This window comes from Cicer arietinum, chromosome 4 (assembly GCF_000331145.2).
Source record: "Cicer arietinum cultivar CDC Frontier isolate Library 1 chromosome 4, Cicar.CDCFrontier_v2.0, whole genome shotgun sequence".
Classification (NCBI taxonomy): domain Eukaryota; kingdom Viridiplantae; phylum Streptophyta; class Magnoliopsida; order Fabales; family Fabaceae; genus Cicer; species Cicer arietinum.
In genome coordinates, this window is record NC_021163.2 from 37,442,570 (window position 1) to 37,470,000 (window position 27,431).

Genomic DNA, 27,431 nt, shown 5'->3' on the forward strand with positions numbered 1-27,431 from the left:
ATTTCTTTTCCTTTTCTTTCCAAACAAACATATAAATATATATATATATATATATATATATATATATATATATATTAATTATAACTTAACAAATATCTCAAAATATCTAGATATTTGTTAAATTACCATTTCACCCGTAACGCATTAAATTCTTCGTAAAAGATTCACCGCAGTTATTTTAATTTACTTATCGACGAGTAAATCTGAACGGCATCAAAATAACTTCTTGATCATATAACTCCAAAATATTATTAACTTTGGCTAAAAAGCCTCCGAGCCAAAATCCAAAATACATAAAAATGCATAAAGTGTACTTTAAAATTATGGGTCTTACAGAAACTGTTGGCGATCTTCGTTGATGTAAGATCATCAAGAAGGAGCTTCACTTGATCTTGTGTATGTTTGACCATTGACTGCAAGGATCAAGGGGTTTAGAAATAGGAGTGAGTTTGAGTTAGATAGATAGGCTTCGAGGAAGCTGGACAATCTGTAAAATGATCTCATTTCATTCTATTGAACAAGGCTGAAATCCAGTTGGATTTCAGGACTGGATGTAGGCTGTCATACTGACAGCTGAACCAGGATAAATCTTGGTGCTATCTCTTTATCCCTTATCTCTTTACTTTTCATATTCATCTTGTATGCGATCTAATATTTCCGCTGTGTACTTTGTGTATGAATCTTGCATAGTTAACATAGGAATTAAAATTGAACACGTTGGATTTGATCTTAATTCTCTTATTCTTATTCAAAAGAAGACATATTTTTCCAACATATTGTGTAACATATGATACATATTTGCTCATTTATCTCAAAATCGTGATTATTCTTAGTTAGAGTATTGTTTTTGTAGACATATGTGATCTCATTTACGACATGAAAGTATATTATCTCCTCAAAAGACAAAGAAGATTGTCCTTATTTAGCTTTATATGAGTGTTAGTATTGTGTATTCAAGATAAACTATTTATCATTTAGATTAAAAAATTATTTGTTGTTTTTTTACATAGATGTTTTATATTGTCAATATTTTTAAAAATAATACTAATTTTAAGTTTCTACATATGTTTTACCTCTACTCAACCGTACATACGAGTTGTTTGTGAAAATTCTCAAGTCATGTTGTATAGAAGTCTCATACTTAAAATATTTGAATTTAGATTTGTCATTTCGTTGAAAAGATTGTAATGAAATGAATATCAAATGAATTTAGAAGTTTTTTATTTTAATTTTCCTTATTATAATGATAATTTGAATGTTAAAAAATAAATGAAAAATTAATTATTGCAAAAAATTAAATTATTTTTTAATAGAATTTATTTTTGGTACATATCAACATAACTATAATTCAACTGCACAAACAATTAGTCAAAACTTTTAAATACCTAAAATTAATTTAAAGTATATGTAAATCTTTAATAAAATAAATTTCAAACTCTTGATGAAATATATTCAATAATTTTTTTTACAACAATTTCTCATGCTCGCAATTAAAACATCATACTATGCTACAATATAATTCAACATTAACATTTTTTTAAAATAAAAAATATTAAATAGTCAATCATGTTTTTAAATTTTTACATCTTATTTTTGGGTTTGTATTTTACATTTTATTTCATCAAATAAATACAAGTACCATTATATGTTGAAAAATAAATTAACAATCAAAGTACAATGATTGTCAATTTATAATTTTATAAATAATTTTTTCATTTTCAATATTTTTAATAAAAACATCTAATTAATTTTCAGAATAAATAAATTAAATAATTAAATAATTATATAATATTATTAATATTATCATTTTATAAATTAAAAAGTATATATTCTATTTGACAGAAAATACACAAATTTATTAAAAATAATCATAAAATACGAATATATGAAAAATTATTAAAAAACTTACTTCCAATTATTAAAATACACAAATTTATTTAAAATTATAATATATATGAATATATTAAAAAATATAATGAACAAAATTTTACTATATATGTATTCTCAAAAAATATGTTAACACTAAACTTTCATCAATTAAATTATATATTTATAATTGAATGTTATTTTTTATTTTAATTTTTCTTATTATAATGATAATTTGAATGTTAAAAAATAAATAAAAAATTAAGTATTGCTCTCCTCCTTTAACAACTTCTTTAGTTTCTTTAATCCTTATTTTTGTTTCTCCTCTTCCTTCTACAATTTCTTTAATACCTCCAAAATCTATTTGATAATATTATTTTATTGTAAATTTATAATTTACAAATTATTTTACAATTTGATAATAATTTATAATTTATATTATTATTATATTATTATTATATTATTATTATATTATTATTATATTATTTTATAATTAATTTATAAATTATTTTATAATATTATTAATCATTTACCAATGGTAATAATTTATATTATTAGTCATTAAATTCAACGGAAAAAACACACCTAATCACTTATAAATATCGTCATAAATGTTCTTTATTTAATATTTCTTTCACGAGCAATTATATTATTCGACTTATGGTGAATAATGATTTTATATGTTAAAAATTCAATTACTCATTAATGTCAATCCATTTATAATTACTTTCAATTTATGTCAATCCATTTTTTTAGTAACATTATAATGCATTTATAATATTTTACGTTATCAATCTATTTCATTTCAATTTATGTCAATCAATTACTTTCAATTTATTTCTCAATGGAACAAAACCCCCAAAAAAACTTATTCATGCCACATCCTCCATCATTTGCCAACTCACCAATGAATCTGATGTGGCACATTCCAAATTCATCTTCTATTTTATTGTTTTGTTTCTTCAATATATAATGCAAACCTTTTCACTTGCTCAAGTACTGTTATTTCATACATTATATAGTTTCAGTTTTAATTTATCACTCAATGACTCATCAATACACTTAAAAATCTCTAATTACTCATGGGAAATGAGTTTTTTTTCCCTATGTTGACCATAACATTTTTTTTATAATTAAAAAAAAAAACACAAAACATAATTGAAACAACAAAAAAAGAATAATTTTTAAGATTTGGAAATGAAGAACTTATATTTTCATTCATGCCACATCCTGCAACATTTGCCAACTCACCAAAAATTCTGATGTGACACATTCCAAATTCATCTTCTATTCCATTGTTTTGTTTCTTCAATATACAATGCAAACCTTTTCACTTGCTCAAGTATAGTTATTTCATACATTATATAGTTTCAGTTTTAATTTATCACTCAATGACTCATCAATACACTTAAAAATCTCTAATTACTCATGGGAAATGAGATTTTTTCCTTATATTGAATGTGCCTCCCATAATATTTTTTTATAATTAAAAAAAATACAAAACATAATTGAAACAACAAAAAAAAAAGAATAATATTAAGCATTTGGAAATGAAGAACTTATAACTATTTCATTATTGACTCGAAATTTTCTATGTCTTAAACATTTACAAAATTTTCTTGCCTATAATTTTTTTCAACCACTTTTGAAGTTATTTGACCGTGTCAAATAATTATTTGAACAATTCCAAGGCACACACGAAAGAATTGTTTCAATATTTTGAATTTAACAAACTATCACTCACGAATGAATATTATAATGTATCACAAAACACACAATCATCAATATACTAAAATAGACTCCCACATAAACATAATCTAATATTGTGTCATTTCATTCAAATATTGTCACCTCAACAAAAAATCGTGTGGTACATCTAAAAGGGTTTTCCTCTCCAATCTATTATCTATTATATATGTTAAAATAGACGTCCACATAAACAACATCTAATATTGTGCCATTTCATTTAAATATTCTTGCCTCAACAAAAAATCCCATGTAGCACATCTAAAAGGTTTTTCCTCTTCAATTCTCCTTATTATTCAACTTTCAATTTGCTTTAACACACATTTTACTATTATTATTATTATTATTATTATTATTATTATTATTATTATTATTATTATTATTATTATTTAGCATCTAATATCTATTGTCTATTATATATATTAAAATAGACTCTCACGTAAACATCATCTAATATTGTGTTATTTCATTCAAATATTGTCATCTCAACAAAAATCTCATCTAAAAGATTTTTCCTCTTCAATTCTCCTTATTATTTGTAAGACCCTAAATTTTCTAAATTCTAATTTATGCGATTTTAAGAAATTTTGTCTTAAATTGCTTAGGCATTTAGCCCAAGTGAATTTTATTTTGGGAATTAAATATCATAAATATATTTTATTAGAGTTAATAATATGTTTAATATTTATATACATTTTAATATATATATTTTGAGACCCGATTAAGATTATTTGTCGGAGAATAATTTAATTATGTTACGAAAAATTTAATATCGGACAGTTTTTTAAAAAAATGTCACTTATTTCTGAGAAACTCATTTGTCAATTGAGCTGCAGTAATAATAGATATTTTTTGGAAAAGTAATTTGAGAAGTGATGTGTAATGATTTTTTTAAAAAAAAAATTTATATAAAGTTAGATATTTATTAGTTGGTGTTAATTATAATATATTATTGTTATTTTAATATATATATATATATATATATATATGAAAGAAAGGAAGAAAGGAAGAAAGGAAACACAAAAGCTGAAAAACGTTCTCCTGCGCTCGCGATTTCTTTCTTTCTCTGTTTCAAGTTTATGTTGGTGAGTTCAAAATTCAATAAATACAAATCATCATTTTTCTTCTAGATCTAAGTTTCCTTTTGAGAAGTGACAGAAGGGAAAGTTGCTCATTGCCACGATGCGGTGCTAGTGAGCTAGTTTTCGAAGCGACGACGCGAACTAAAGTTTTACCATAATTAATCGCAGTGCCGTAATCAGTTGTTAAAGCTACAACGGAGGTAAGGGCTCCTTCCAAACTTTTCGTTTGCATTTAGGATATTACTTGTGATTTTGTGGAAAATAAATTTGATGTATTTGATGTGTGAATTTGTTGAAAATGAATTTAATTCGTTTATGTGTGAATTAGTGGGATTTGTTTTTGGTGTGTTTTGAGGTGTGGTTTATGGTGATCCATATTTGAGGTGATTTATATGTTCATAATTATTATTATGAATTTTTGAGATATGATTTATTTGTGGATTTTGTAGAAAATGAATTGATCAAATTTGGTGGTTTATGTGTAAAAATGTGGAGTTTTGAAATTGGGTGAGTTATGTTTGAATTGTTGAAATTTAATTGAGGTGCTATATGTGTGTTGTTGAATTGAATTGATTGAATTTGGTTTGAATTGACGGTAATTAAATTTGATGTGTTTGAGTTAAGTAATGAGTTATTTTCAAATAAATGAGTTTGAACTAAAGTTGAAATTTTACAAAAAAAATTAGAGTTGTTAAAGTTGTGAAAAAGTTCAAATGTTAACTGAGTTAAAGAGTTTGAGCAAAAAGATAGATTGAAATTAAAAATAGTTAAAGTTTAAAATGTTACTCTTTTAATTACTCTTGGACTGAGTTTAAAAAGAAAAAGAAAAAAGGTTTAGAGTATTTTATTAACTCAAAAATTTTGGTGCTTTAATAGTCGAGTGTGTGTATGTAAAATTTGAACAATATTTGTTTTTTTTTTTTTTAGTTTTTAAAAAATAATATAGATTATTTGGTTTTAAAAGTTTGGTGTGTGAGAAAGATTTAATTTTGGGAATTTTGTTGTGTTTAGTTTAATTTTATTGTGAACAAATTGTTATAAATATTTATGTTTATGTAGTTAGCTCCTTGAGTCTCGAAAAAGAATCGAGACCGTTGGCACCGAGTTAGCGGTGGGGAGAACTCTGATATATTAATGTTGTTGTGGTGATTTATGGTTGAAAATTTTGGAGATTGAATATAGGTGATTAATGATTGAAAATTGTGGTGATTCATGTTTGATGAAATTGATGTGTTCATAATTAATATTATTAATTTTTTAGAAGAAATTTATGTGTAGGTTGGTGGAAAATGAATTTAATTCAATTTATGTGTGGATTGAATTTGGAGATGTGATTTATGTGTGTTTGTGGAAATTGAAATTGGTGTAAATAAATATGTTTGAGTATGCTCTGTGTTCTATCTGAAAAATCATTAGTGTTAAATGAGTATTAAAAATGGGGAATCTTTTAATAGCTGCATTTACTTAATGATTGTGGTGAAAATAGTCATAGTATGCTCATGCATTTCATAGTAAATGGTGACCGCGATGGGGTCATGGTGATAGTGGTGACCATGATGGACCACTGAGTGATGCCATGTGAATTGTTGGTTCATCTTATCTTTGCGGGGATTGTCGCGTTGTGCTGATTTGTGAGAGATTGTACTCTAGAATGTGCTGATATGTGAGCGATTGCACTCTAGAAAATCGTGCTGGTATGTGAGCGACTGCACTCTTGTATGTCGTGCTGATCTGTGAGAAATTGCACTCTAGAATGTGCTGATCTATGAGCGATTGCACTCTAGAAAATCGTGTTGGTCTGTGAGCGACTGCACTCTTGTATGTTGTGCTAATCTGTGAGAGATTGCACTCTAGAATATGCTGATCTGTGAGCGATTGCACTCTAGAAAATCATGTTGGTCTATGAGCGACTGCACTCTTGTATGTCGTGCTGGTCTGTGAGCGACTGCACGCTAGTAAATCGTGCTGATTCGCGAGGGATTGCTCCTTGGTAATTAGTACTAGTCTGTGAGAGGCTGTACAATTATGATTTACTCCCTTCGATGAGGGTTTTGGTTTGGAATTCTGGAGTCATGCATTTTGGCATATACGCATTGCATTAGAACGCTTGGCACACAAGTCATGTTTGTTATACTATGATGATTGTATATACAATATGTATATAATTTATGAATTTTGTTTATAGGATGATCTTCACTATGAATTTTAAACCATAGTATACTGAATATAATTCACAACAATTAATTATTTATATGAGTGTTATTATTGTGTCTTTAAAATAAATATTTATCATTTATAGATAAAAGAATAATGTTAATATTTAGATTAAAAAATTATATGTTTTTTTTATGGAATGTTTTTTTTTATGGAGATGTTTTATGTTGTTAATTTTTAAAAAAATACTTTTCATTTAAATTTTTTAAAAAAATAATCATTTTTTAGAATATGATCAATTTAGAAAAACATAAACAAACACAAAATCCAAATTTCCACGTCGAAGACTATTTTATTTTAAATCAACCAAAAGAACCAAATTTCATCGATCCAAATCCCAAAACCAACCCACAGTAATGAGTAGACCTCCGTCTCCAAACCCGCTACGCCGCCACCGCCGCCGTCCAGTTTCGTCGAACACCGGAAGCTGAGCGTGATCTATCTACATTTTGTCGAAGCAACGAAATAATCAAACAAATACAGTCACTATAGTTTGCATTCTGCCATTTTCTCGCTTCATCTGTTTCAACAAAATATGCAGCAGGATTCTCCGAAGAATTCAACAACCGAATTCCAAGTAGGGCAACGAGTACATGCATCTAATGATTCACGAAGAATTGGTACAGTTAAGTATGTGGGAACTGTTGAAGGTTATTCAGACACATGGGTTGGAGTTGATTGGGATAATGGAGAAGGAAAACATGATGGATCCGTCAATGGTGTGAAGTACTTTCATGCTAAGTTTGAAACATCAGGTTCCTTTGTTCGTCCCAAGAATCTATGCAAAGGGATTTCATTACTTGAAGCTCTTGAAAAAAGATATCGAAGTAACTCTACTAAAGATGAAGAGGGTATATATATATATCTCCCACTTTAATTTATGTATTTTGATATAAAGCATGGACACAAGACACTCACATCGACACATTACACATTGACAAAAATTTAAGAAAATAGATGTAATTAAATGGAACGATGTGTTAGTGTTAGTCTACATTGGCATCCAAGTAACTCTACTCTGTCACGATAATATATATACTTCTATTTAACAAAGTATAAACAAAAAGTATATGTATCTTGATTAAATTTAGTCCAAAATCATGTATTTTTTGCTTATGTTTTGTTACGGAGTGAGTAATTTGCTATGAAGCATTGACACCAGACATGAAACTAATACTGACATGCAAACAATGACAATACTTTAAGAAAATTGAGGCGATTGAATGTAATGGCGATTGAATGTAATTACACTGTCGCTGTTGTGTTAGTGCCACACAGTCAAACACCAGACACGACACTAACATGCAAACACTGATAATAATTTAAGAAAATTGAAGTGATTGAATGTAATCAAATTGTTGGTGTAGTGTTGTCACACACACTGACCCGTGTCAGTCAGACATGCATTTGATCACTTCTTTTTCTACCAAAGATGAAGATCATATATATCTCTCACTTTAATCAATATATATACCTTTTGCATGGATGATCCAGTATTTTGTAGTTATTTTTAAAATATGGTTACAAAATGGACTTATGTAGCAATATCATGAGTTCTTATTGGATATTGGTGTAAAATTGTTTTACGTAGACAATGCATCCTCATTGAATTTATTTCGGGTCCTTGGAAATAGTATATGATTTTATTTATTTATTTATTTTTGCAGATGAAATGTATGTCCTTTCAACTAGCAACAGGAGAGTTTCTGTTCAATTATTGGGTAAAAATGAACTTCATGATAAGCTAAGTCGATTTGAGGAGTTAACAAGTGCATCATTGTCATTCATGGGTGTTAGTTCCCCTGGAATTCCATGTCATATCAGTACTACAGTGCCCAGTAAGCTTAACTCCATCTCATTCTCATTTCTTTGCTTATATAAAGAAATATGAAACATCAAACTAGTGGCATCGGTGTTTTTTATTTTTTTGGTGGAGGGTTGACAAAATTGTGGTATTACTGAATTGGTTGCTTTTGCCTTGGATAAGATATGGGTTTTAATTAACAGTAACAATTGAGATCGCATCACAATCCTTGATATTGTGGAAAATCACAGTCAAATGGAGCCTCAGTCGTGGTTGTGATTTCGACAACATAAAAACTGTTATGCTGCAATCCAAATCGCGACCGCGGACCTTTATTTTAAAACCCTGGTTAAGATGCTTTTACCTGAAGTTACAATTTATACCTTGATATCTGCTTTTATCCTCTAAGGCAATTTGAATATAGGTAAATAGTTCCCTTGTATATTTTTTTTGCAAATACATGTTTTGAAACTACTTTTATTATATATTAGATATAAAAGAACTTGATCTGTCCGGGAACCTTCTTTCGGAGTGGAAGGTATGTTCTGCAACCAGGTTTTATCCACTAGTTTCTCCTGGCTATTGCTGGAGCTTTAATTCTGCTTATTTTCATCATGCCATTTTGCATGGCCCACTAACCTTTTAGTGATTGATCAAAATAACTGTCATTAATCTTTTTGCAGGATGCTGGCACCATTTGTGAACAGTTACCTGTCCTGGAGGCTCTCAACCTATCTCACAACTTAATGTCTCCATATAAATCTGAGCTTCCATTACTAAAAAGCATCCGTGTTCTGGTTTTAAATAACACCGGTGTAGATTGGGAGCAGGTTTGCTTCTCTGTGTTTTCTCAACTTATGTCTCTGGCTTAGATTTCCTTCACCTTTATTTAGGAATTGCTAAATATTGCCTTTGTAACTGGGCAGGTTGAACTGCTTAGACAGTCATTGACAGCAATTGAAGAGCTACATATCATGGGAAACAATATAAGCAGAATACTGGTATGTTATATTTGATCAACAATAACAGGCTTGTGTTGATGCATATTCTCTTTTCTGACACTGGCCTAGATCTGCTATACTTTTTTGTGTGTAGACATAAAAAATATAGAAACTTAATTCTTATGATAGGTCTGTATTTTGGATTTCACTTTCATGTTTATTTTGCTCTACCACATGTTATCAACTTTATAAAATAAATCACAAACAATTTTAAGCCATCTAATTTTCCTTTTTCTATTCAGCCTGTGTCATCCTCTATGGTTCAGGGATTTGATTCTCTGCGGCTGTTGAATTTGGAAGATAATTGTATAGCTGAATGGAGTGAAATCATGAAGCTTTCTCAGCTAAGATGGTTGGTAAAGACAAAATTTTGTCTAGTTCTACAAACATACTTTAGTTTAGAATGATGCCATTTTAACTTTTAATCGCATCTGACTTCAATATAAAATCTGCTTCCATGTGGATTGAACATAAATTTTCTTCTCACTACTTAATCTAATAACAATATCACATTTTAGTTACCCAGTTATCATTTCTGTTAACCACTTATTGCAAGTGTTCAACTTCAGCATGATACTTTAGGTGTATAATTCAAGTGAAATTTGGTCAAATCACATGTTGTATCTGTATCACTAGAAGTAGTAATTGTATCTTAGAACTGTTATTCAGTTATTTTCTTGTCTATAATTTTCCTTCCCTAAAAAAATGCCTCTGCTTTTGGTTAGATTTGCTTTTTTAAAGTCCGTTGAATTAATAAACTTTTGAAATTAATATGTTTTGTTTCAGTTTGGAGCAGCTTTATTTGAACAAGAATTGTTTGAGTTCTCTCTTTTATCCTGATAATGGTCGGCAGTATTGTGAATCAGAAGTTGCATGCTATAAGCCCTTTCAAAATTTGCGCTGCCTTCTTTTGGGTAATTTAATTTTATTCTCTTGACAAGAATCATCTTACTGAAATAAAATGTAAATTCTGGCTATCAGCTGACTTTTAAGTATTTCAATTATCATTCAGGTGACAACAACATTAGTGATCTAGCCTCTGTTGACTCATTAAACTTGTTTCCTAACTTGGTGGTAAGGTTTATACTGTGAAGTATGTAACTATGTATTATGTTTGGCTATTTATTTTAATTCTATGGATGCTGTTTTGTATCTGTTACAACGAGTCCAGGACCATGGACTGTTATATCAAATAATAATCCATTTCAAAATGGTATATTGGGGAGGCAATTCAAAATTATTTGTAGCTCCACTTAACTAAGTGTGCAGGTCTTCTATATGATACATTCCTTATCGTTTGATTGAATTATTAGCTCTCCTGCTTCCTGGATAATTTTTTGGTTGTATAGTACTCACTACAATTCACATTTTATCATTTTTGCCCGACCTGAATTTCTGCATGCAGTTTTTCTTCTAGTTTAGCAATTTTATTGAGAATAAGAAAAGGCATTTATTGATGTTTATGCATAACTTGTTACTTCACTATACTTTATATTAGAGAATACTAAACTACAATGGAAATGGATTGGATGCCCTCTTAAAGAGAAAAAATAGAAATGATAACCAGGATTTGATAGAAAGACATACAAAGAAACCGTAGCTTTCTGATCCCTCTGAATATCTAACATTGAAACCTCTTTGAAAATTCCATTACTAAGCACCATAATTCCAAAAATAGTTGAAAACACTTTTATCACACACGAACAGTACTAAGCCACATCCTTAAGTGTACTCTACTTGACAATGAGTGACTCTCTCTGTCTGTCTTTTGTGCTACATATGCTGAAGCAGAGGAACTTTGCAGATTTCCTTTCAAAAAGTAGTTATCTGTTTTAGCAGAGGATCTTTACAATTACACGTTTTCTCTGAGAAAGTAAATAGTCTGTTTTGCACAACTTGTTTCCCTGTATCATTGCAGGGGACTATCATTTCCTTTGTTTCTCTTATTCTCTCCTCTGTTTTTCTTTTTACTATTTTATTTTGCTAAGAGAAAATTCTTACTTATGGTAGCTAGCTTCTATTCTAATTATATATGTTTTATAACAATTAAGGATATCAGACTTTCTGGGAACCCAATAACCGATGCTACGCGAGGGGGGGTTCCAAGATTTGGTTTGATTGCTCGATTAGCAAAAATTCAGATATTGAATGGGAGTGAGGTATAATGAAAGATCTCTCTATTGCTTATTTGTACCTTTAATATATTCTTTTACCAAATTTAATGCATTTACATCTAATTAACCTTTCAGATTACCTCTCGTGAAAGGAAGGACTCTGAGATTAGGTACATTCTTCTTAAAACTATGTGCTACAAATACGCATTAAGCAACTGAAACCTCCTTTATAAAATTATAATAATCTATTTAGTGTATTGTATGTCAAGGATTTTACCTTACAGTTTTTTAGTAGTACCCTTAACTTTAAAATACTAGATTTTTGTGTTGCTCCCGTTTTTTCTGATCAATTTAGTTCTTGTATATAATGTGACTTTGAACTGCATAATTTTCCTCATTGGAGAGGTGACTTGTTTACCACCCTGCACAATTCAGCGAAATTGATTCCTTTCCTTGTCATACCATTGGACATAGTGACCTCTTTTAGAATGGACGGAATAAGGCATAACTTTGATTGAACCCACTCATGTAAGTTGTGTCAGAAGTCAGAACCCTTCTAAAAACCCAAGTTGCAGCTTTCATAACCTTGGTAGTTGCTACGATCAAGTTCCAGATTCCTGTACCAATCCCCGTGCTGCCTGAATTGAAAACAGTGACCTATGAAACTTTTGAAGTCTTCCGCTCTCTGGGCATGCCACAACAGATGTTTGATTTATTGGCTGAAGCAAATAAATAATTTTTAAATCAAGGATTGTTGTGAAAGAAATAATTCAATCTATTTCTCCCATTTACTGTTATGAAGTAATACATTTGTGGTTATCCTCTTTAGGGACTGGTCATTAGACTCTTGCATTATATCTATCTTCATACATAAGATGTGTGTTTTTTTCCTAACATCTTATCTTGTAGTTGCTTATTCAATTAAAGGTTCACATCTTATTGGCATTCAATGTGAGTAACATCTTTTATCTTGTGTTTATTTATAATTTTTATGCAGGTATGTTCGGCTTGTGGTCTCAAAGTTGCATGTTAGTCCTGAAGAAATCAAACAGCACCCCAGGTAAATTCATGCAAGTGAGTGGTTGTTGGGACCTTTGCTCTGATATCGATGTTTAGTATGTGTTGTGAATTTGTGATGGCTAGAGAAAGATGGATGAAAATGCTGTTCAGAAATCAATAACTCCGAGTTCTGACTAATAGAATGTTTGTTTTTTTCTTTTGAATGACAAATATTAGGATAGTTAGTATTATGTTTGAGGTGAGGATTCAACAATCTCCCTCCTTATCACTTGAGTCCTTAACTCTCACACTTCAACCACCAAGCCAAACTTATATCTCCACTGACTAAGAGAGCAAAGATATAAGAATGGTTCAAGGTGTTTGCGATTTTTTTAAGATGTTGGGTCAAGTGAACTAGTCTGATTGGGAATTCAATCAGTAGGAATCATAGAATTAAGAGGAAAAATGAAAACCTAGGTTTCACACCTTACGTTCTTGCTGAAAGTATTTGTCTTGCGCTGATTAGTTGTGCATGTAAAAGTGGGTTTAGTGTTTTGAGGTTCCTTCCATTGAGTTTATGGGGTTTCCGTCTTTACTCTTCTCTTCTCCAGTTGCAGCATATATTTTCTGTCTATTGCACCATCAGATGGACCTGAATGTTGAGGCTATTTTCATTTTGAAAATGATTTTGAAAATTGAAACTAGAATCTGATGGGAATATCAAGCAATTTCTACCTCGTATTACAATTGTTTTGCTGATGTACTGATGCACTTCATTAACAGGTTTTCCGAGCTTAAGAATTTTTACGGAATTGAGGATCAAAAGCTGTCAACTAGAGCTACTGGCCCACAAGCAATCAGCTCAGGATTCTTATGTATGGATGTTAATTTTGTGCATCAGCTTCTGTTTCTGAACTTGCAATGGCTTAATTAACTTGAATAGAGATTTATGCAGCTATCACTCTGAAGTGTGTTGGAGCATCCATGGGTGAGAAACCACCATTGACAAAGAAGCTGCCAGCATCAACTACAGTTAAATATCAATACCTTTCTAGTAATATAATGTTGAATGTATCCAGACTTTTAAACAATCCTTCGGTGTTTGTCAAATAGCCGCACTATAGCTCTATAGCATATCAAAATTTGAACAAATCACTGTTGTTCCATGATACACAATTTAGTACAAGATGCTGTCAATTAGCAACTATAACACTGTAGTGTAGCAAAATTTGAATAAATCGCTATTTTCCACTATTCACCATTGACAACACTGCAATCCTTCTGATTACTTTGTTATTCTCAGGTTGGTAAGCTAAAATTTCTCTGCGAAAGCTTTTTTAAGCTGAAGTCCATGAAGCTAAACTTATTTCTTCAAGAAGAGGTTTGTTTCTATTTTAAGAATAAACTATGTTATTTAATTATTTTATAGTGATTGCCTACTTCAAATTTTATTGAAGAAAAGTAACACCTTGTGACAATCTTTAAAATGATTTGATGCAAAAAAATTCAAATTGATATGCTGAGAAACAAACTTGTGATTGAAACTATTTGTTACATACATTTGAATTTTCAGGGATCTCCATTGCCCTTGTCGCTTGACAATGATGCGTCATCTCTTATGGACATTGGGGTTGGCAATGATTCGGTTATCCTTGTAGACGAAGATAGTTGATAAAAATATCAGAAAAATTCTGAACAGCCTTATGTTGTAATCTATATACTATTCTGGTTAGCTGCGATTACTCTTATATAAAAGTATGATTTTACAATGAAGAATGTATTCTGTTGAGTATAGGTCAAAAGATTTTGTTAAGTGCATCATTTGAACTTCTTATTTTTTGGGCCTTGTCATCTTTACTATAAAACCTAATATATTTCTAGAAGTGTATTTCTGTACAACATAAATTGTCTAGAAATGTACTTTTGGATGACAAAATTATTATTATTGTTATTTTTAATGTATACATCCAAACAATGTTAAAGGGTGTGAAAAGTTTTTCTACTATTTAATTGGATGGTCTATTTTGGAAGAGGTTCATCCCACCCCAAAAAATACGGTGATTTACTATATACACTATCGACTATCGGATACTCTAATTTGATAGTATTTTTTAAACATGTGAGTAAACATTGAGAGGACGGATTAGCAATTGACGTCTATTTTCTCACATGCAAATCGTGTCTTGTGTGAATCTCCAGTTAGTTTGGTTTGGGCCTTGTAGAATCAATCATATTATTTGGAAAATGATAAATAAAAATAAAGCTACAACTATATTGATTTTATAAATACAACTTATTTTTTGTTACTGAAAGGTTGTATTTCAATATTGTGAAACAGGGGTGTTTGAACCTCATGGGAATTGTTTGGAATCAATGTAAGATACTTTTTATTTGAGAACACTTGGAGGGTAAAAAGAAATGTATTTCTTTTTATGTATAATTTTGAAGTATATGTGGGATGGAAAAAGGTCTCTTTTCTTTGAGAAATTAAGGACACTGTCTCACATTTTTTTGAACACACTCTAGTTTATTGTACCATGTCATCAATTTCTTTCAACCCCTTACCCTGTTATCCTCTTAAATAAGTTAACCTATTTTTTTCACTTTTATTTTACAATTATTGTTCACGCACCACGAATTCACTACCCAGTGTCCAGCATAATCCTTCACCAATCACCATGAGTGCTAATGGTAATTACATCAGTTACTCAACCTTAGCCAATGTAGAGAATAGCAGTGTTGTGTTGATAGAGAAGAACAAAAAAAGTCAATGTAGAGTGGAAGTGGTTTTGCTATACAAAGTTGAGTATTTGGATATACAATAGTAGTTTGTCTCTGTTAATTATTATTGGAGGCTGGAGGCAACTTCGAATAATCTCCTACTTCCTATATTTAGTGTTTGTGAGAAGTTTTGCTTTTGACTCAAGTTTGTGACAAGTCGTAAACATTAAACAAGTTAGTTCGGTTCCAGTAAAAAAATAGAAGTTAATTTAATTTAGGATTTGTTTGGTAAAAATTAGTTGATAAATGATATATGATGAACAAATAAATTAATTGGAAGTGTTTGGTAATGTTAAAGGTTCGATCGGTTTAAAATATAAAATGATATTCTTAATTAATAATTAATTTTATGTTAATTAATGTTTAAAATTATTTATGAAGACTTTCTAACTGTATTAATTTTTGTACCAAGACTTTATTTATAGTTTGCTTATTTATTTAAAACTATTTATTGTAAATTATTATATTCTTAAATCATTTTAAAATATTTATTTATTTAGTTTATTTATTTTAAATTATTTATAGAAATAGCTAGTTGATTAATTTAAAATTATAATAAATAAATTATAAAAGATAAATAAAATTTAAAATAATAATAAGAGTAAAATTAAAAAATAAATAAATACAAGTTATAAATTCAAAAATTATTTAAAATAGTTTGTAAAAAATGTTATAAATTATAAATTCATGTAAATATACGTTATTATAACTTATAAACTAGAAGTTAATTTTTTTTCGGTTGACAAAATGACTTTAAACCAGATTTAATAGTTTTTTTTAGGAAAATTGATATCGAACGTTTAGGGACAAAATCGTACCTTTAGGTCTGTACTAGGTTTAGTTTAAGGTGCTGTTTTAATGTTCATCTGTGTTCTTTCAAATCAAACTACTTCACAAATTCAATCCCCATTTTGAAGCCTCTTAAAGCTCCAAAATCTGTCTTCTTATTATCCTTCTGAGAAATCTATTTACTTTTCATTTTCGTTTCCCATTGTCTCAGTTATTTCTGGCTTCATCAAGAACAACCACACAAACTAAACAAAAAAAATGTTATCTTTGAATATTTTTCCATCATCATCTTCTGTCACTTTCACAAAACCAAATCACAATTTTTCCATTAATGCATCTCCAATTCTCAAACCAAATCTTCTCATCAACAGGTCTCATCATGAATCACATCTCAAAAGTTCCAAACTTTCTGTCACACCCACATCTCAGATCCAAAATTTAACCACAAATTCAAGATATTTTAACAGATTCTTACACCCTTTTGAGTTCTCAACAAAACCCAGAAACCAAATTTTCAAAGCTGTATCTGATAGCAATCCTGAAGGAGAAAGTTCAGCACCCATTACTAGTCCCAAAAGCATAAATCTCAAACTTGCTTTAGTTTTTGGATTTTGGTACTTTCAAAACATTGTTTTCAACATTTACAACAAGAAAGTTTTGAACTTTTTCCCTTTCCCATGGCTTCTTGCATCTTTTCAGCTCTTTGTTGGTTCCATTTGGATGCTTTCTCTTTGGTCTTTAAAGCTTCAACCTTTTCCAAAAATCTCAAAATCTTTCATTCTTGCTCTACTTGGACCTGCTTTGTTTCACACAATAGGTCACATTTCAGCTTGTGTTTCATTCTCAAAAGTTGCTGTTTCATTCACACATGTTATCAAATCTGCAGAACCAGTTTTTTCTGTCATATTCTCTTCTTTCCTTGGTGATAAATATCCTATAAAGGTTTGGCTTTCAATTTTACCTATTGTTCTTGGTTGTTCTTTGGCTGCTGTTACTGAAGTTTCTTTCAATGTTCAAGGACTATGGTGTGCTCTTATTAGCAATGTTGGTTTTGTATTGAGAAACATTTATTCCAAAAGAAGTTTGCAAAATTTCAAGGAAGTTAATGGATTGAACTTATATGGTGTGATTACTATACTTTCATTGTTGTATCTTTTTCCAGTAGCTATATTTGTAGAAGGGTCTCAATGGATTCCTGGGTATTACAAAGCACTTGAAGCTATTGGAAAACCTTCAACTTTGTATATTTGGGTTTTGGTTTCTGGTGTGTTTTATCATCTTTATAACCAATCATCTTACCAAGCATTGGATGAAATTAGTCCATTAAGTTTCTCTGTTGGAAACACAATGAAGAGAGTTGTGGTGATTGTGTCTTCAGTTTTGGTGTTTAGAAATCCGGTTCGACCGCTTAATGGACTTGGATCTGCCATTGCCATACTTGGGACTTTTCTTTATTCACAAGCTACAGCTGCAAAGAAAGCACCGAAAATTGAAGGTGAAAAGAGTAGTTAGAGCAATAGAAGGGGGAAAAAAATAGGGGAAATGTTAGAAAGAAGATGAAAACTGTTTTTGATTATTTGAGTTATAGTTTTAGTCATGTTTAGATTTAGACATTAAATTAGATCTTCCATTCTGGTTTCTTTTGAACTATTGCTGTGATTTTTCTAGTATTGATGTTTCTAAGCATTTTTTTTGGTTATTTGGTTTATTTTCATGCATATAATTCCTTCTTGCTTGATTTATTTTAAATAGATGAGGCAGATTAAAAGAAACTGCAATATATTGATTTGAGTGAACCATTAATTTAGTTCCTTATATTGACAATTTTATATGGTTTAGGGACTAACATGACAGATTTTATATAGTTTTAGGAATATCTATTATTTTCATATAGTTTAGAAACGAAATTGGATAGTGAGTGATACTTGAGGGACTAAATCGAGGTTTACTCTATTGGTTAACCTCAATGTTGTTTTACTGCATCAGCAAGCTAATAGGATTCACTTGTGTGTTGAACTTCTAGTGACTATATCTTATGTTTGTTCCATTCATATTTATTTCCACTTTCATATTGTTCACCTATAAATTGTGAAGCCGAATTTCTCTTAAATGTCAATGTTGTCAAACAGCAGCTATTTACACCATTATAACATAGCAGAATTCAAACAAAAACACTATGGTAGTGCAATATGCTATTTAGTACAAAATGTGGTTAACTAGCGGCATTAAGACACTGAAGCGCAGATGAAATTGAACAAAACACTATTTTCTGAGATTCATAATTGACAACACACTGATAGTTGATGACTGCATATCATAGTTTTTTCAGTGATATTATCCAAATACTTCCACTACTTTATGTTCCCTTGACTTTCAAATAATCTGGTTTTCTTTTGATTATATTATTACTAGCTAAAGAGTTCATTAGCTAGCTAGTAAAAGTCCACTTTTATTGTTTGCTGGTCAGTCATATTGCTCTAAAATTTACATCTTGCTTTGGAGTTTTATGATATCTATTTGGTCAAACATTTCAATACTGCATCTTTGGTCTTTGAGCTTTTTCATGTCTTTGAGTAGTATTGGCTGCTCTTGATTTTAGGCTTTCTTGAATTTTGAAGCTTAGTAGAGCATATCATCAAATGAAATTAGCTACTAGCAATGACTGAAAGAACAGTTATTGTACTTTAACTCAATTCATGTTCAGTTGCTTCCTCTACATCACAAGATATTTCCTCTTGAAAGAAAGCATGAAAACCTTCGACAGCTTTTTGCTTTGCCACGTCAGTGTAATTATAAGACTAATGTGTATTTAGTTTCATGTGGCTAAAAGTACTTTTAAATAAACTCCTATTTTAAAATTGAGTTTAATGTAGAGTCATTTATGTTTGAAAATATGCATTCATTTTTTTAAAAAAAAATTAGTTAATGTTAGTTCTTAATTGTTAGTTTTTTCGTTAGAGGAGTTGTTGATATCATGACCTAAGTCACTCTAATCCATTAACCATCCATAAGCATTCAAATTTTTAGAGGAGTTAGTAAAAGTTATCTTTTTCTTTTATAAATTCTTTAAAATAATATTTGTATTAAAATCAAAATGAATATTAGAGATAAATTACCAAAAAAAAAACACAGACTATATAAATACTCGGTTATAATAAAAAATATTATTGACACATTTATTCAAATTTTATAACTTTTTTATGTATTTTGTTACTGATTTTAATCAATTAAATTAAGTTATTAATAAATAAATAATATTTTTTATTAATATTTTTTATCATTAAATGATATAAATAAAATTGAGAGTGGGGGTTGCATCCCTAAATGCGACCCATCCACTAAAATTTCAAAAATACGTTTAAAATATATAAATAAGAAAGCATATATTTTTAATTTATTAAAATACAATATATATTATTTAGAATAAAATTGACATACATAATTAAATAATAATAATATACATATAACATTTATAAAAAATAAAACCTATTTTTATTTCATTTTAAAAGAGATAATAAAATAAAGTTAAAACTTAAAAGACAAAACATTATTTTACGTGATCATATTTTGGAGATGCAGATTAGTGACTCCAGAAAGTGAAACAGAATAGTACAAAATTTCCCCAAAAGTGCAATAAAATATAATTATTGTGTGAATGGTAAGTTGATAAAAGAAAAGGTGCGGGTGGTAACTGATGCAGAAATAGCGAGCTAGAAGAGAGAGGAGAAGAGAAGAGAAGAAAGGTAGAATCAGAAAGATGGGCGCAGGCACCGAAAACATCCCTCCTTTCATCGGCGGTCAACTGAGTCACCTCCTCTCTAACTCCCGTCTCACCCTCAAGGTCGGTCAACAGTCAACACAACATTCGCTCTTTCATTCTTTCCATCATTTCCATTTCTCAATCACTCACATAACACATATTTATAGGGTTTGCAAGTTGATCACATGTGGTCCAGTGACAAATACAATTCCGGCATCACCGATCGCTTCACTCTCCTCATTCCCTACTGCTTAGACTTCATCAAATGTATCCATTTTTCTTTCATCATTCATTCATTCATTCATTCATTCATTCATCGTAGCTTAGGGTTTTCTATTTTTCTCTGTTTCAGGGGCTATTGTATACGATGTTGAATCTCCTACAACTGCACCTGATGTTATTTTCGGCCCTGAAGATGAACATTTTCATCCATTTCATATGACTCAATCTGTTGAACCTAATAACAACTCTTTACTATCTGATTGGAATTACAAAGACCCCACGCGTCTCTTGACTCTTATTCAATACTTGAGGTGACTACACTTGTCCTGTTAGGATGGATAAACAACTTAATAATTTATTTAGAGCTTATATTATAGTATAAAGGCTTATGTAGTTATTTCCATAACAAAAGGTAAGTTAAAATGATTTTATATTGGGACCTACCAAGTGAGAGAAGTTTTAATATGAGAGGGTGAGAGGACTAAATCTGAACCATACAACTATGCATGATGGTCATGATTGAATGTTATTTAAGTGTCACATGACCACTTACAAAGGTCACATGACTTTTTGTTCTAATTTTAGTCATTCATGATTTGATCAATGACTAAGAATGATTGTTTTCACTTTCTAGTTATAAAAGTTCTTTCATTTGTTACTCTCCTGATTTCAAATATGCTACGAGCTGTTTTCATAAATTATCTCAGAGTTAATGAAATAAGCTGAAAACAGCCTATGGATATGTCATAAGTTGTTTCCACAAGCATTTCTAATCAGTTCACAAGTGCTTATACCAATATATAAGCTCAAATATGCTGATTCAAATAGGCCTTTTTGTGGTTTGGGTAAATGAATATATATATGGTGATTTTGCATTGATGTTTTATAGGGATCAATATGTGCTGTATCAAGGGAAGCGTGTTGGAGAAGTCGATGATGATCGGTTGAAATTTGAAGTCAGCACTATTGTTTCAAGAGAGGTAATTTCTTTTTCAAATATTTTTTTAACTCATTGCCTTACTTGTCAACTACCTGCGTTTACATTACTTGGGAAAAATCACTGAACTAGCATCAAATTTCGTTGAAGAACTGAAAAAGCATTTAAGCAGGAAACCAATTAATGAGAGTTTGACATGCACCCACTTTGGATCGTTGTGTTATATATAGTAGTTATTTTTTGTGCTTAAAAAAACATACACGGGTTTGGAAAAATAGAAAAACGTGTAAAATTTCACAAAACTAGTGTAAAATTTCGTTGAAGGATGAAAAGCACATCTGACTGTGGATTAGCATGTGCCAGTGTGTGCCTTTCCACCTCTGGCTGTGAATTGGAAAGCACATGTTTGAACTTTGAATTTTGGATCTAACTTTGTTTAGTAGGTAAGATTGGCCTTTAATTTAATTTAAAACGTTTGCTGCAGGGACTAGAAATGCATATGAGTTCTTGTGCTGACAAGGTATATCTTCAGAAAAGATGCGCTGATATTTCTATGATCTATTCGTGGATGGTTGGGCAAATAAATGTAGCCTCTGAACAATATTATTGATTTCTTCGATGTTACATTTTAGTGTAGTCAGAGGAGGTTAAATTTGCTGTGCCCCTACTGGACATGAACATAAACAAGATGGTTGCTGGCTGTCCATGGAGACAATCCCAGAAGATATACTTACAAGTTGTTTCCTTTCTCTTTAAGATTCTTTTGAATTTTTCACTTGCTTTCAAAACAAACTACTTATGATATGTTAAACATAGGTTATATATCCTGTTGGGAGAAAGTATATGCCTTCCACTTCAGCTCCTCGCCTGAAGTTAGTATCTTCTTCTGAGTTGAAAACCCTATTTTCCATTGATGATGTCAAGCTGCCTTCTTGGTTGGATGGGATGTAAGCTTTTCGAAGCTTGATTATTCTATTTGTCCTAAAAAAATACATTTACAAGGTTGGGATAGTTTTTGATAGCATGTCTGCTTTTGTTGTTGATCTATTATGCAAAGGTGCTTGGCAGAATATCTTCCAAATCTGGAAGAATATCTTGAGAAACAGGTTAGCTGAAATTATCTTTACCGTGTTGTCTATTAATTTAATATGCACTTTCTAGTGCTTCAAGAACATTATTCTTTTTTGTTCAAATTAATATAAATATACTATGAACTTAGGTCCTCGAAGCCGTATCATTAATTGATGTTAGAAGGCACTTCATTGAAGCGTTGGCTGTTCCATTAGGAAGGCCAGTTGAAGCTGATCCTGTATCTACCCTTGACACTTATTCTCAAATTGCTGTGAATTCTTTGTTTCCATGTTAATTGCTAATTAATGATTTCCCTGTTTCTAGGTCTTTTGCAGAAAGGCAACTTTTCTGTCGGCTTCCGGAGTTTTTACATTTCTGGTAATATTTGACACTCGTTACTTTTTTTTTTCTTTTTGGAATATTAACTCTGACCATTTATTTTCTTATTTCTCCTAGAGCACACAAGCTATATTTTAGGCTTATTTTCTGTTTGATCCAACAGTTGACCCACATTCTGACTTATGGCTATAACATAGGAACTAGGAAGTCAAGTGTGTTTAAGTATTTTTCGTTTTTCTAAGGGTCTGATGATGTCTTTGACTACTGCAGTATTGGAATTGCAATCATATACCTGTTTTAGGGAATAGAAATTAGAATGCAAGGACATTAACAATTTTTTGCTTTTTAGGCAAAAAGAATATTTTGTTGTCTATTTTTTTCCTTTTGTTTTTATGGTCAATATATAATTTTTCTAAAGAGACAGTAGCGTGGTGCACTATGCTAGATAGGAGTATTATATTGATCACAATCATAGATTCCCTATAAAATGAGAGGCTGTCCTACTACTAGTAGGACATGGAAACTCGTTCAACTTTGGTGGTTGGATGCTCAGGAATCAGAATTCATTAATCCAGTCGTCAAATCCCTAATTTATAATTTCTGGTTTGTTGATAGAAACATGTTGCTAAGTCATGGATTCTTGGTAAAACCATGAAAATTCACTAGGGAGAGAGAAGGATAGAAGTAGGATGTGTGTTAGAAATTTGCAATTACACTTTACTCTTTGCTTTCCAATACACCCTAATAGGAAGGGGATTGCATTTAGTATTTGCAAACAATGGAGAACCCAGACGTAATTACTCTCAAACTCTGAGAGTATCATTTATGCCAAATTGTATTATTATAATCAGTGTTTCTGGGTTGGAATTCCAACAAGTAGTACAGAGATAATTGTATGGTTAAATTTAGTCTTCCAAGTAGTTTTATGTTCCAAGGCTGATGCTGACATCTTGTATTGGATATTTTTCTTCATTTCATAGGTTTCACTAGTTGTCAGATCTATGCACTTGACCAAAGTTCTGACAATTTTACTTATTTAGGTACACTTCCTAATTCCAGCTCAGTTTCCAAAGCAACAGCCGGCTATTATGCTTCAAAGTTCACAGGTTACATTTGTTTCCACTGTCTGACAAATTTTGTTTAATAGTTTTAGATCGAGCAGTATTTACCGTTCAGCAATGTAGGCAACAAATAAACAATAAATAAGTTCCTTATAGTGGAATTTATTGATGTTGTTGCAAAGCGCCAATTGTCAAGACTGAATTTTTTCAAAAACATAGTTATTGTTTGTAAGTCTTGTCATATCAATATGATTGTATGGTTTAGTTTTTATTTTATGTAGTCTTTTGTTGGAGACAGTGAGGAAGCGGTAGATACTCTTTAGATTTCTGAGTGATGGTTGATGTACTGATATGTTTACTTGAAGTATAAACTCAAGCTTGAAAGTATCAATGTGATTTAGATCAAGAAACTGTCATGCTCTCTTTCATCAAAAGAAGTACTGTACTTCGAACCTTTAGCATGTAATGTTCTTTTTTAGCTGATAAAGTAAGTGATTATTCTTCGCTTCTCACAAATTGTTTTGATACATTTGATGATCTTCAAAGCAAGATTGTGGAATCAAATGTAAATATTGGAGTTTATCATGATGTACAATACTAGTTATTACCTTACTATTCTAAAGCACACCATGTACCCAAACTCTTGTGTTCTAAAATCTTACCTATGGCTATCCTTCATCATAGTGGGATGTTCTGCATATTTTTTATTTTGACAATAGATCTTTTTTAAAGCTATAATATATGCTATCAACTCAGGTTGAAGTTATTTCCTACAATTTACCAGTGAGGTTTTTTTCATGTTATTTTGTAGCATTTTACTTCACAAATGGCACCTATCAAGTCACGTCTTACGTCTGATTATCCATGGAGTCCGAGATGGGAACAGTCACTGATGGCTGAGCGAATTTGGTGAGTGTTTTGCATTAGTTGCTTGATTTGTGCCATTATGCATTATCTATTATTTCCTTGTCCCAACATTGTATGGCTAATTAATATGAATTGTTTCTATAGTGAGTTTCTGGCAGATGAGGCCTTGAATTTCAAGAGGCAATGCAGTGAGGGTCAAGTTCAACTGTAACAAGCCCAGAGCGTGTCAAGCTCAATTCCAATATTGTGGCTATCTCTAAACTTGGTCATTGAAAAATGTTTTGTTGGTCTGTGCCGTCGATGCATTTGTTTTCTTGGGAGTTAAATGCGTTGACATTTAAATTTTTCTTGTATTCGTTCAGTTCTAGGAATATTTTGTATTATATTGTCTATTGTGTATGTTTGACTAAAACTTTACTATGTGCATAAAAGTAGCTGTTGTGTATTATCAAATAGACATTCAACATGGAAAAATAGGATTCAGTGTTCCATTTTTATTTTCCCTCTATATGATTTTGTGTTCTGTTTTTAATTTTCACCTCATCATAGAAGGCGATGCTTTGGGTTCGCTACCGACTTTGCAATGAGTTTTGAGACCTTTGTGGTACGAACATGTCATATTTGAGCTTGATTGTAAGGAAGTGGTGGGTAGCATTCTTAGTCCGAAAGAGACCTAAAGTGGTGGGTAGCATTTTTTCATGTGATTTTTTCTGCTAAGAAATGACGGACAAGAGCTCACCATTGACCAAGAATTGATAATTGAGAGTGATGGTGTATCCCAACAATAAAGAGAATAGTCTACACTAACTTAATACTAGGCATTAAGTCAAATACTTTAGAAGGATTTCACAATTTAGAATTATAGATAACAAATCAAAGGTAGAAATTGTTGATACATCATAATCAATTATTAATTTTCTTATTTTACACTTTAAATGATTATCTCTTAGTACGATGCTGATAAAACAAATATTAGCACCATAGTGTCTTTGAAAGTATATCCACCATAGTTTTAAATTGTGGTCTGTAATTGCAATTGTGGCTACAATATTGTAGATTTTGAAGTCTCTACAACGGTAACACAATCGCAATTACAGTTATATCGGCTAAATTTTCCCATATTTTTCTTCGATATAAAAGTTTACAACGTAACCGTAATTGTAATCACACTTTAAAACTATAATATCCACAATGTCTCATTTGATGAAACTAATACATTAGATAGAACTTATTAACCATTTGGAGGAGATATTTAAATTAAAAATATAATGGAATATATGTCATCGTTTTATCATAAATGTCCAATGTGGGTCGACACATGTTATCAAGAATCCTAAAAGTTTGCAACGTAACCGTAATTGTAATCACAATTTAAAACTATAATATCCACAATGTCGTCATTTGATGAAACTAATACATTAGATAGAACTTATTAACCATTTGGAGGAGATATTTAAATTTAAAATATAATGGAATATATGTCATCATTTTATCATAAATATTCAATGTGGGTCGACACATGTTATCAAGAATCCTAAATTGAATGTTGATCTCCTGACACCAAAAATCACTCCCTAAAAAGATTCTCTAATACTTGAGAATTAGTTGAATAGCTAGGATACAATAAAACTACTTGCACTTTAGAAATGCATGATTGTTAGCGTAAAATAGATTTTTACTGAGAATACATGTCTTTTAATCTCATTTTATTAATTTAATTATTTAATTAAATAAAGAATTAGTAAAAAAAATCAAATAAAGAAGAATAAAATTTTTTAAATAAAAAATAAAATTGACAAGAAAAAAACACAAAAAAAGAAAACTAATATTTCCTTTGATAGTCTATATATATATATATATAGTTTATCGACGAACATTGATTCCATGAATAATTTTGATATAATTTATTATGCTAAATAATCTATAAGTTATATATATATTGATCTTAGCAAGTGAATCAACATAGTATTGTCTATATAGATTAACATATAAAGAGTACTGCCAATATAGATTGATTTAATTGATAAGAATATTACTCATACTTTACAAAAATATGGTGTGAGTTTAAGTGTTCAACACTCGCCAACAATATGAGAACTACATTGGTAAATTTTATATAACTATCTAAGTCATTACTTTTTGAACTTATGAGACCAAACTCACATGAACTTCTATTTATAAAAAAATATATAGATAAAACTACATCAAATGTCTTTTAATTTAATTTAAAATTTAAAGTTTTATCTTTTTTCTTTTAATGTCAAATTAATTGTGCTTTTTATATTATAGAACTAACTTTTATTTTTACTTCATTTTTGTTAAAAATTTGTTACCAAAAGCCCTACTTAGTTAAATATGCAATTATTCAAAAAAAAAAAAAGTTTATATCTTCAATTCATCGGAATAATGTCTAAATTACATTTAATCACGGTTACAATATCTAATCTATTAAATATAACATGATATTTTTTAGTTTTTATTTAAAAAATTTACCTAGTTATTGCCAATTAGTTTTTAAATGTGGTATGATCAGTAAAATATTATTTATCATACTCTTTCCAATTAAAACAATAACATTAAATATTGATAGTTAATTATAAACAAAATTAATTATTTTTAACTAATTTAATTATAATATACCTTTAATTTATTTAAAAAATATTTAAGATAAATAATTGAATGTTTAATATTTAAATAAATAATCTAATAAATTTAAATTATATTTCACATAAAATCTAAAAAATTAATTGTGGTTCTACGTTTTACCTATATAAAATG

At 30.0% G+C, this 27,431-nt stretch overlaps 3 protein-coding genes across 3 annotated transcripts; all 3 read left to right on the forward strand.

Moving 5' to 3' along the window:
• The first annotated feature begins 7,188 nt into the window (after positions 1-7,188).
• On the forward strand, positions 7,189-14,660 carry LOC101499883 (tubulin-folding cofactor E-like). The gene is made up of 15 exons (XM_004497658.4): positions 7,189-7,759; positions 8,576-8,746; positions 9,204-9,250; positions 9,396-9,542; positions 9,639-9,713; positions 9,956-10,065; positions 10,500-10,627; positions 10,726-10,787; positions 11,765-11,872; positions 11,963-11,997; positions 12,825-12,887; positions 13,610-13,701; positions 13,782-13,858; positions 14,130-14,207; positions 14,400-14,660. The coding sequence occupies exons 1-15, from the start codon at positions 7,444-7,446 to the stop codon at positions 14,496-14,498; spliced, it is 1,608 nt and encodes a 535-aa protein (XP_004497715.1). The 5' UTR covers positions 7,189-7,443; the 3' UTR covers positions 14,499-14,660.
• A 1,767-nt stretch (positions 14,661-16,427) lies between these two features.
• Positions 16,428-18,095, forward strand: LOC101499581 (xylulose 5-phosphate/phosphate translocator, chloroplastic-like). The gene has a single exon (XM_004497657.4). The coding sequence runs from the start codon at positions 16,655-16,657 to the stop codon at positions 17,906-17,908; it is 1,254 nt and encodes a 417-aa protein (XP_004497714.1). The 5' UTR covers positions 16,428-16,654; the 3' UTR covers positions 17,909-18,095.
• Positions 18,096-20,042: 1,947 nt separating this feature from the next.
• Positions 20,043-25,161, forward strand: LOC101499060 (uncharacterized). Its single transcript, XM_004497655.4, has 13 exons — positions 20,043-20,237; positions 20,324-20,423; positions 20,509-20,689; positions 21,268-21,358; positions 21,800-21,835; positions 21,953-22,051; positions 22,132-22,262; positions 22,373-22,421; positions 22,535-22,624; positions 22,711-22,764; positions 23,766-23,831; positions 24,598-24,695; positions 24,798-25,161. Exons 1-13 carry the CDS (start codon positions 20,154-20,156, stop codon positions 24,862-24,864), a joined length of 1,146 nt encoding a protein of 381 aa, XP_004497712.1. The 5' UTR covers positions 20,043-20,153; the 3' UTR covers positions 24,865-25,161.
• Positions 25,162-27,431: the final 2,270 nt, after the last annotated feature.

Coding starts and splice junctions, on each gene's coding strand:
- LOC101499883 (XM_004497658.4), top strand. CDS start 7,444: ATGCAGCAGGATTCTCCGAAGAATTCAACAACCGAATTCCAAGTAGGG. Junction 8,747..9,203: donor TATCAGTACTACAGTGCCCA/GTAAGCTTAACT, acceptor ATTATATATTAG/ATATAAAAGAACTTGATCTG. Junction 13,702..13,781: donor AATCAGCTCAGGATTCTTAT/GTATGGATGTTA, acceptor AGATTTATGCAG/CTATCACTCTGAAGTGTGTT.
- LOC101499581 (XM_004497657.4), top strand. CDS start 16,655: ATGTTATCTTTGAATATTTTTCCATCATCATCTTCTGTCACTTTCACA.
- LOC101499060 (XM_004497655.4), top strand. CDS start 20,154: ATGGGCGCAGGCACCGAAAACATCCCTCCTTTCATCGGCGGTCAACTG. Junction 20,238..20,323: donor ACTCCCGTCTCACCCTCAAG/GTCGGTCAACAG, acceptor ACATATTTATAG/GGTTTGCAAGTTGATCACAT. Junction 21,359..21,799: donor GCACTATTGTTTCAAGAGAG/GTAATTTCTTTT, acceptor CGTTTGCTGCAG/GGACTAGAAATGCATATGAG.